This window comes from Mus caroli, chromosome 2, assembly GCF_900094665.2.
Source record: "Mus caroli chromosome 2, CAROLI_EIJ_v1.1, whole genome shotgun sequence".
NCBI classification, from domain to species: Eukaryota; Metazoa; Chordata; class Mammalia; order Rodentia; family Muridae; genus Mus; species Mus caroli.
In genome coordinates, this window is record NC_034571.1 from 7,720,157 (window position 1) to 7,730,711 (window position 10,555).

General features: G+C 43.4%; 1 protein-coding gene across 1 annotated transcript in view; it reads left to right on the forward strand.

Annotated features, from left to right (window-relative positions):
* Positions 1 to 10,555, forward strand: part of Prkcq (protein kinase C theta) — a 131,413-nt gene that overhangs the window by 70,509 nt on the left and 50,349 nt on the right. Inside the window, exons 5-9 of the mRNA XM_021155209.2 lie at positions 2,099 to 2,261; positions 3,644 to 3,675; positions 3,773 to 3,858; positions 5,034 to 5,163; positions 9,705 to 9,814. Coding sequence (XP_021010868.1) covers positions 2,099 to 2,261; positions 3,644 to 3,675; positions 3,773 to 3,858; positions 5,034 to 5,163; positions 9,705 to 9,814 — 521 coding nt within the window. The remainder of the gene's footprint in view (positions 1 to 2,098; positions 2,262 to 3,643; positions 3,676 to 3,772; positions 3,859 to 5,033; positions 5,164 to 9,704; positions 9,815 to 10,555) is intronic.

The following is a 10,555-nucleotide window of genomic DNA, read 5'->3' on the forward strand; positions in this document are numbered from 1 at the left end:
GTACCACCTGGGTGACCCTTACACATTACCAAGTCCCACTGTAGCACGAGGTACAACCTTGGTTATTTCTGGAACACAGCCTCTTTGTGCTTTCAGAAAACACTTCCCAGAAGATGTCACCTCAACGATGCTGGTCTCTTCGTAATCACCGCTATTTATTAGCCCCAGCTAACCAGCATCAATAGTTCCAGTAATGCAAAGGTTTTGCTTTAGTAGTTCTGGTATCTTGTTAATCACAGCTGATTCTTCAGCCCCAGCTAACCAGAACCACAGAATAATCAGACTCCAAAATAGCAATGGCCCTGAAAAGAGTCTTTAATTTTCCCTCTGAAATTTCACAAGCCAGACCTCCATCTTATGCACTGTTCTCAACATTATCTTCCAAGCTCCTATACAACATCTGACAGAGCGCTTAACACCAAATGGATCTTCAAGCCCAAAGTTCCAAAGTCCTTCCACAGTCCTCCCCAAAACATGGTCAGGTTGTCACAGGAATACCCCACTATGCTGGTACCAATTTGTCTTAGTCAGGGTTTCTATTCCTGCACAAACATCACGACCAAGAAGCAGTTTGGGGAGGAAAGGGTTTATTCGGCTCACACTTCCATACTGCTGTTCATCACCAAAAGAAGACAGGACTGGAACTCANGCAGGTCAGGAAGCAGGAGCTGATGCAGAAGTCATGGAGGGATGTTCTTTATTGGCTTGCTTTCCCTGGCTTGCTCAGCCTGCTCTCTTATAGAACCAAGACTACCAGCCCGGAGATGGTCCCACCCATAAGGGGCCTTTCCCCCTTGATCACTAATTGAGAAAATGCCTTACAGTTGGATCTCATGGAAGCATTTCCTCAACTGAAGCTCCTTTCTCTGTGATAACTCCAGCTGTGTCAAGTTGACACAAAACTAGCCAGTACAAGAATAGATCCAGGAATGGCTGCAAAGAAGATGTGAATCCAAAACTGTGTCATAAAACTCAGATGGGTTCCTAGGAAAAGGCTTCTCCTGCACAAAATCTCTGCATTTGACTAGCTACTGTGTTCCCAGCCACCCACTTTTGACAATGGCAAAATATGGTTCCTTGGCAGAGACACCAACCTCAAGTGCGTGATTAGCCATAATAGATGCAATTTAGTTCCAAATTGTTAATTCTTCCTGTGTGTGAAATATGATGAGCACTAGTTCTAAATTTCCATTTTTGTAGATACAAAGAAACAGCAAATGATCCCACACTCTCCAGCCTGTTACAAATTATGATTCTAAGCATTGTATTCATTAAATTTATTATCCTTGCTTCAGTACTAGGTTGTAGTTTCCATTGTTTCTTTGCTGGTTGCCATGTTAGTGCCTCTCCATTTGCTGAAGTGTTCACTGCACTACTTATTATGTGGTCCTTTTGAATCTTGAGCATTGGCATTGTAGGTATTCTCAGGATTCTATCAACTTAGGTTCCTCATCCCTTTGGGGAAATGTCATCTGAGAATAAGAGGCTATGGAGAATGACTACCCCTGAGCCCAGGATTAATGGAATGCATTTAAGTTTGATAGTTTGATGTAAATGACACGGGATTACCTGAACATCTCTAAAAACTTTAACTATTAATTTCTGGCACTTTCTGCAGCAGAGGCTGTAGCTCTTATATCTGATCACTGTAGCCATCAGGAACTAGAACATTAAACTTCTCCCCGAAGTTCTTTGCCATCGTGCACAGGGCTGGGCATCTCCCTTCAATCCTAGGTACCCTATGTAAACACCACTCAGTGCAAGCATCCCCACACCAGAGGGTCATCCTTCTCACACCACTGTCACATGGCTTTATGGAATTACAGACTTGAAATGTCAGAATTCTGGTTCTAAAAACAAAAGAGGTCTAGATGGGCTTAGAGAAGTCAACAAGGGACTAATCCTTTAGCAGTGCCTCCTACGGTGGTTCCATACTGCCAAACTGAGAGCAGAAGCCTAGTGTTGGTCCAGTCTTCACAAGCCCATGGAGGCTTAGCATTTATCTCTTCCATCTCTCCCCCAAGTCCCAGTTCTCTCCACCCCACTGTGTCCGTCCCAGGGCCTCACCGCATCCCCTGCTCTCTCTCTCTTTCTCCAGACACAAAGGACATGAGTGAGTTTGAGAATGAAGGATTCTTTGCACTGCATCAGCGCCGAGGAGCCATCAAACAGGCCAAAGTCCACCATGTCAAGTGTCACGAGTTCACGGCCACCTTTTTTCCTCAACCCACATTTTGCTCTGTCTGCCATGAATTTGTCTGGTACAGTAACTTGTTATTTTCTTCCCAAGCTTTGAGCTATACATTTCGTAGTTGCTAAGGAGTGTGCACCACTGGGGGAAAGTGCGAGGGCTGAGTACTGTGGAATGGTAGTCAGTGGGCTCACCAGCACAGAGAAGGTCTACAAAGGCTGATTCAACACGCAGGATTTTTATAATACAACTCCTGAAGAGTGAGGCCCACTCCAGAAAGAGTCTCCTATTAGCTAGCTTTCCTAGATTATGACAAAATAAATACCCAGGACTATCAACATTAAAGGAGAAAGGTTTATTTGGACTAATAGCTTCAAAAAGGTTGCCTATCCCTTTTATAAGATAAAATGTCTTGCCTAGTCACAGGTCCTGCCTCCTTATGGTTCAAATATGGTTCAAAACTGGCTGGTTCCAAAACATTAGCACATGGCTTTGGGGCATTTCAGATTTAATCTATAAGGTGGTCCAATGGGGTTTTGTTTTTGACCAAATGAGAGGCTGCTGGTATACAAAGGAAGGAACAGGTGAGGATGTATTGCTATTGTAAGCAAAGCTGTCGAATTTTATACTCAACACCTTCATCACCCAATAGCCAAACCACTGCATTGCTGCAGTTTGCAGCAGACAGCACTACCCCACTGTAACAAATGGCTGAAATGAAGCTCTTGGGTGTCTTAGGCTTGGAGTGAGTGTAACCACATAGCAAAAGCTATGGTAGAGTAGAAGTGAAATGATGCTTGCTTCTGCTCTCAACATCTGTGCCTGCAAAGAGACGCTAGACCCTTGGGCTCCTGCAGAATCTTTAATGCACAAGTTTCCACTTTGTGGAGCATCCACAAACCAACAGATTAGTGTGCACTTTCATTAGCTGGCTTTCTGCTAATCACCCGACCTCCTTTGCTTCCTTTGTTTGTAATCAGCAGTGCTGCTCAGGAATACATCTTTGTGTGGAGCTTTATGGGTGGCTGATGGTTCAGAGTCTCTGAGTGAGGAAATAAGGCGCTTTACAGATGAGTGTGCTCGTCTGTGTATAAAGTTAGAATGAGCGAGGTAAAACCCTTTGAACAAGGCAGTGACTTTTTCAACAAAAGACATAGAAATTGATTGCTAGGAGCCTGTGATACACTTTAATCTGGTGTTGTAAACATACATGGATTTGCTTGAAAATGCATAGATGAGAAGGAAAATAATCTCACTTAGTTGATTATAAAAATGTAAGTAAAGCAACATAAACTTAGAATGCCTTCTTGGCAAGGGGTACTCGTGGGTTACCAATCTGAGAAAGCGCTCTGTGGTTTTAGGATTATCTGCAATCTCATTTACCTCTAGAATGTTTCTGCTGCTGATGTTGATGCAGACATGTAATTGAATGTAAGTGTTGCTTTGTTACAGGGGCCTGAACAAACAGGGTTACCAGTGCCGACGTAAGTACAGAGCATTTCAGTTGTATCCTTGGTGTTCTTTGAATTGATTGGTTCCTTGACCACCAGAAATTATAAATGACAATTGTTTCTTTTTTAGAGTGTAATGCAGCGATTCACAAGAAGTGCATTGATAAAGTGATAGCCAAGTGCACAGGATCCGCAATCAATAGCAGAGAAACCATGGTATTGGCAAATTTAAATTCCGTTCATTTACTCTCTGCCCTTTCCAGAAAGTCAGACTACAAGCCTCAGTCTTAATCTCAATAGCTACTAAAACCCCTGATGAAAATATGCTATGCAGAAACAGTGTGTTAAATGAACATGTGTTTTAAAGGGTAACGGTTTCTCTTCTGCGATATCTTTATTTCTTGTGAGTTCAAGGGGGCATTATCATCAGGGTTCGGTTACTCGCCTAAACCTGGACTAGTCCCATCGACAGACATAAACGTGTATAATTTTAATCTTTCAAGTGGCCACAGTAAGGAAGAAACAAACAGGGTGTGGTGTCATAGGACGGCTGTTCAGGACACAGGTTATAAGTTCAAGGCCCGTTTGAGCAACAAAGCCTGGGGGCATCAGTGAGATTGTTTCTAGAACAGTATAAAGCAGGCTAGCAATATGGCTTAGTGGCAGCGTGCTTGCCTAGTAGGTAAGAGGCCCTGACTTCAATCGCTAGGGCCACAAGCATAAGTTATATAAAGGAAAGACTAGCAAAACACATTCTAGTCATATATTTAATTGAACCAAGGCTATTACCATTTCAATATATAATCAATATCAAGATATTTTACACTATTTTTACTTACCAGGTCTTCAAGTCCCACTGGATAATTTGTACATGCACCTCAATTCCAGACCACCACCCCTCAGGTGTACACTAACCCTGTGTGGTTGCTTGGTTCTCATACACAAAGAGCAGACCAAGTCTCCAGCTGTCTTATTGTGAGTCTGTTGGGACTCCTCCCAACATTCAAATGTTCCTAGATCTTGACCTAATGATCATATTGGCATTGCACAATGCCAAATGAGTGTTTCCTTAGCTGCCATTTGAAAAAACAAAGTATTCATATCTCCTCCACCTGACATGGCATGGTCACTCCATCCATCAAGACTAATGCCTCAGACATCAGCTATGGGTGCCCCCCTGGTACTTGGTGCATGCTTTGACATGCAGATGGCAACCGCACCTCACAGTGCAGAGCTGCAGGCCTCTTCAGCTACCTCAGCAAGGTGATAGGCAGTAGGTTGGATAAAGGACTCACTGCATTCTTTCATTACAATCACTGTGAGTCATGTGTCCGGGAGACAATCAGAAGTTTGAGACACGTGTGCAGCCAGGCCTTCTGTCTGTCTTCCAGTTCCATAAGGAGAGATTCAAGATCGACATGCCACACAGATTCAAAGTCTACAACTACAAGAGTCCAACCTTCTGTGAGCACTGTGGTACCCTGCTCTGGGGGCTGGCGAGGCAAGGACTCAAATGTGATGGTGAGTGCAGAGGAGTCCAGGGTGGGTGCTGTGTGTGGCCCCCCCACAGTTGCCTGTGCATCATGAAGGGGGAAAAGAAAGGCTCTAGAATGACTGACTGTGTCCCCATCTTTATGTGCCTGGAAAGATGGACACCACCTCACTAAGCAGTCTACTTATTCTTCTTCTACCATACCACACCCCCATCTTCACATATGAGGAAAGTGCACAGTCAGTCAGATTCAAGGTTAAGGCTCAGTAACTTAGGCTTAAGGTCAAGGTTCCACAAGTCAAGGTCAAAGTTCAATAGCTCAAGGTCAAGGTTGAAGATCCTGACCCCATATTTCAATGTTAGACCTCCCTCCTGAGCAAAGGAAAGACAGTATTCCTCCTTTAACTGGACTGTTCACTCTAACCGAATGTGCTATCTCCCTAGATTCTGCGCTATCCTATCTTTTTTTTTAATTAGGTATTTTCTTCATTTACATTTCAAATGTTATCCCAAAAGCCCCCCAGACCCTCTCCCACACACACACACTGCCCTACCCACTCACTCCCACTTCTTGGCCCTGGCATTCCCCCGTACTGAAGCATATAAAGTTTGCAATACCAAGGGGCCTCTCTTCCTAGTGATAGCCAACTAGGCCATCTTCTGATACATATGCAGCTAGAGACATGAGCTCCGGGGATACTGGTTAGTGCATATTGTTGTTCTACCTATAGGGCCGCAGACCCCTTTACCTCCTTGGGTATTTTCTCTAGCTCCTCCATTGGGGGCCCTGTGTTCCATCCAATAGCTGACTGTGAGCATCCACTTCTGTGTTTGCCAGGCTATCCTATCTTAATTCCATCAGATCAAACCTTGTGGAGCTCATGTTAGTACCAGTTAATGAGATTATTTCTGTCATCTCCTCAACGAGCAAGCATACATATCCATTTGGCTAGTGAGAAGAACTCTGGGTCTTTAGCTGCAAGTAGTCACATCTACAGTGAAAAGAGAAACAAGGCATTCCTTATCTAAGTTTAAAAACTGAAATACTATAACTAGGGAGTCACAAGGGCGAAAATGCCTCAGAAAGGGTGACAAAGCACACTGCCTTCTAGGTAAGAAAGGGGAGGGCTGAATGACTCACAAGACCCTTTCTTAGCACAATAAAGACCTTTCTGATGGTGAACCAGTCAATATGTCACCCTTTTCTTCTGCTTTGCAGCATTCTTGTTTCCTCTTCTCTTTTAAGAACTGGAGATGGCCTCCTAAAAATGAAAAGCCATCCTCCTCTCCTGCCTCTCCTTCCTTAGCTCAGTGGTGTTCAGGAACCTGGTGGGCCCCAAGAATGGCATCTTAGTAGAGGTGGAAAGAGTGGAGTTTGCAGATTGTTACCATGGTAGTCACTGGCAGTCCGAATAACTTTAATAATCCCTTTATGGGGCTGGAGAGTTGGCTCAGGAGTTAAGAGCACTGACTGCTCTACCAGAGGTCCTAGTTCAGTTCCCAGCAACCACATGTTGGCTCACAACCATCTGTAATGGGATCTGATGCCTTCCTCTGGTGTGTCTGAAGACAGCTACAGTGTACTCATATACATAAAATCAATAAATAAATATTACACACACACAAATACAGATAGATAGATAGATAGATAGATAGATAGATAGATAGATAGATATAGATAGATAGATGTGTGGGTGGGTGGGTGGGTGAGTGGATAGATGAAAAGAGAATCCCTTTATGGGTCCCCAAATCCTACTTATGTCCTTTTTTCCATATGCCTGTTTGTAAGGAAAATGTTGGCATACATGATTATGGAAAAAATATCATTAATTCTTAGGTGACAGTAATGTCCCAATACCCTAACCATCTAAGCAGAAAGTCCAATGGCGAAGCTCTCACTGCTTACTACTCCTGTGACCATCTCAGGCAGGGGTCATCTCCTGGGAGCCTGGGTGGCCACCTGCTAAGGCAGCGTTCATCTTACAGTACGATTGCAACACTTAGAACTTCCCTGAAGATTCCCTGGCATTGTTTCACACTCGCACGCGCTTGCTTTAGCCTTTCTAACATTCTCTCCTTCCCATTCCATCCCCTCCCCCTCTTCCACTCCCTTTTTGCTCCTTTCTTTTATCCCCTGTCCTTCCCCCCTCTTTCCTTCCCTCCCTTCCCCTCCCCAATTCAACATCCATTTTAGGTGTTTTGTATTCCTGAGCACCCTGTGTTCTCCACCGGGCTTTCTCCTCCCTTCTTGACATTCCTATCTCTCCCTCTAGTCATTGTTCTCCCTCTCTCTTCACCTCAGCTTTCCTTTACCTCCTCCCTGGTCATCTTCTCGTGTGCCCTGTTCTTCAGGCCTCAACGCTGTCTTCTTTCTTTCCCTACAATAACTCCTATGAAAATAGTCATCAGAAGGGAATATTTGCGCTCCCAGAGGTCAAGTTTCCACCTGATAGGTTAGTAACAAAGACCCGTGGTGTTACAATGGGAATAAAAGCCGTTCTTCCCAACTGAGCATCAGAGTCAAGCTTAGACCTAGCTACTCTTTTAAGGAGCAAAGTAATATAAAAATCTCAATATTTTTATTTTATTCTCAATTGGTGCCTTACATACGTACCTATACTTCCAGCACTTGGGAAGCTGAGACACGAGAATGACAAGTTCAAAGCCAGCCTCTGTCTCAACAACAACAAAAACAACAATGAAATAGAAGCCTTAAAACCTACTGAACAAATCCAATGTAGTTATACCAACAATGCAGAAATTTTAGCACCACCATTAAAAAATTTAAATATACCTAAAAGGTTTTACTTTAAAAGAATTTTTATAACAAATGTTTTATAGATAAGGTTTTATTAGTTTTTATGATGAACTATCTAGAAAAATGTGGACTACTTAAAAGATAAAAGATGCCACAATTTTACCTTGCTATTTTAACCTTCTGGTTTTATCCTGAATTGTGTGTATCTCTCTGTGTGTCTATGCATGTGAGTCCAAGTGTTCACAGAGGTTAGAAGAGGCCATTGGGTCCCCTAGAGCTGCAGTCACAGGAGGTTGTGAGCCATATGACATAGGTGCAGGACACTAAACTGGAATCCTTTACAAGAGCAGCAAATGCTCTAAATCACTGAGCCACCTGTCAGTCCCATCTAGATGTTTTAATGTATGACTGCAATTAGTTATAATAATGAAAGATAAGTTGTACTTGGTGAACTGCTGTCACTGTGTAAAGATCTTTGTGCATAAATGGCTAATACCCAGTGAAGATGAAATTTTGGGTCTTAACCGCCTAATTCTATTAGGATAATGCTTAAGTATTTTGGTAGAAGCCAGGTAGTACCCGAGATTAGAGTTCCATCTACTGGAATTGTTATGCTAATTTTTCTGTTGATTGTAATAGCAGTCTTTCAAAAGGAAAAATTTCTAAAAACTGAGAACATGTGTAATAGTGGTATTTCCATAGACTGGTGAGGACACACATCCCCCTATAGATGAAGAGGAATCGCAAGGTCACAGGAAGTGAAAGTTAGTCCCTTATGGTGTTGTTATCAGGATTTATGAATCAGGTTGCTTGTAGGATTTAAGAGTTAGAAGAAGCCTATGTAGACAGCATTATCCCTTGAGGGAGGGAGGGAGGGAGGGAGGGAGGGAGGGAGGGGGGAGAGAGAGAGAGAGAGAGAGAGAGAGAGAGAGAGAGATCTTGCGGCTCTTGCTATTAACTATGGCATAGATGTAAAGTTAAGACATTAACACATATGTAAGAAATCCCATTTTCTTTATGGCCTTGACATTACCATAAGCAAAACTCTAATAACTACATCGTTCCTCTGCCCTTAATTAGCCTGTAATTGCATGCTATCTGGAGATGCATGTGTTTAGGGGCCAGAGAACTGAGACATGATTTCCATCCAGCAGTCAGGTTGATGTTGGCATCACTATCTAAATCCAGTGATGAGGTCTGTGACGCTCTTCTTATGACTTCTGTGGAAGGTTGTGTGTAGGAACACTACCATAACTTCTCAGTACATTGCGGTTCATCAAAGAGCTTCCTTCACTCCTGGGCCCCCACCGGTTTGATTTTCCCTTCCGAAGCTCCGTCTAGTCTCTTAGTTCTGTCCACAGGAGACACAGCCATCCTGGATGCTTCCTCCCCCACTAGCCAGGGCTCAGACATTTGCCCTCATTCTGTGCCTCCATCATAACCAGCCAGGAAGTATAACAATACCTCTTCCTAAATTGAGCCCATGGTCTCTGGGCCTCTTTCCTCCCACCTACCTGTTAACATACAAACATCATCTCATCGCTATCCATTTCCCTTCTTCAGGCTTAAGCCAGAGTTTAAGCTTTGTCCCAGAGCAGCAGGACACCCTCTTGTATCCTCAAATTTTCTAATACTATCAATAGAACCATGGTCCTCTTGGCGCCTCCATCCACAGGCCATCTCAGATGCCACGCCAGCCACAGACTTTCTTCTCTAGATGTGAGACTGTGATGCTCACATTGTACCTGGTGTCATTTTGAAGCACCCCCGGCTTCTTTCCCTGCTCCTCACGTGCTACTTTCTTCATTTCAGCATGTGGCATGAACGTCCACCACCGATGCCAGACAAAGGTTGCCAATCTCTGTGGTATAAACCAGAAGCTAATGGCTGAAGCACTAGCGATGATTGAAAGCACCCAACAGGTAAAGGAGACATTACACTGATGTGATTCCCGATGTCCTCTCAACAAGGGCCACCCGCGTCCATTCTGTCTCGCTCTGTCTACCCCACAGGATGTCCCTGCGTGTCCTTCTGAACACTTGCCATGATATTTTTCACCTTCATCCCCATAATCCCACCTTTGAGATACTTAATCAATTCATACATCAGTGTGGCCATCTGTAATATCTTAAACTCTGTATAGAATGAGAAGGTACAGAAAGAAAGCAAATTCACTCAAATTATTGAAGATTGACTGCCAGCTTTATATCTGTATTTTAGGGATCTCTAAGAAGCTGGAAAGAAAGTGTATTTATTAGAATTCCCTCCAGAATGGTCACAGGACACAGTGTCTACTCTGGGCAACTTTTGCCTGTCCATTTGTCTTACATTGGTTAAATTTCTATCTCTTGAGAACCAATTCTCGCTGAGACTTGGCATAACCTTTTACATAAGCTGTATTTTCGTTCACCTTCTTTTCCGTTCTGACTTGTTATGGAACGAGGCTACTTATATAGAAGATTCCAGCTAGTACCCTTGAAGTGTGAAAAAGGAGCTGAGTGCCTGCTGCTGATACATTGAATGTAGCAATTGCATGCAAGGCCAAGGAACTCTAAACCTACTGAGAAAAGAAAGAAAGAAAGAAAGAAAGAAAGAAAGAAAGAAAGAAAGAAAGAAAGAGAGAGAGAGAGAGAGAGAGAGAGAGAGAGAGAGAGAGGGAGGGA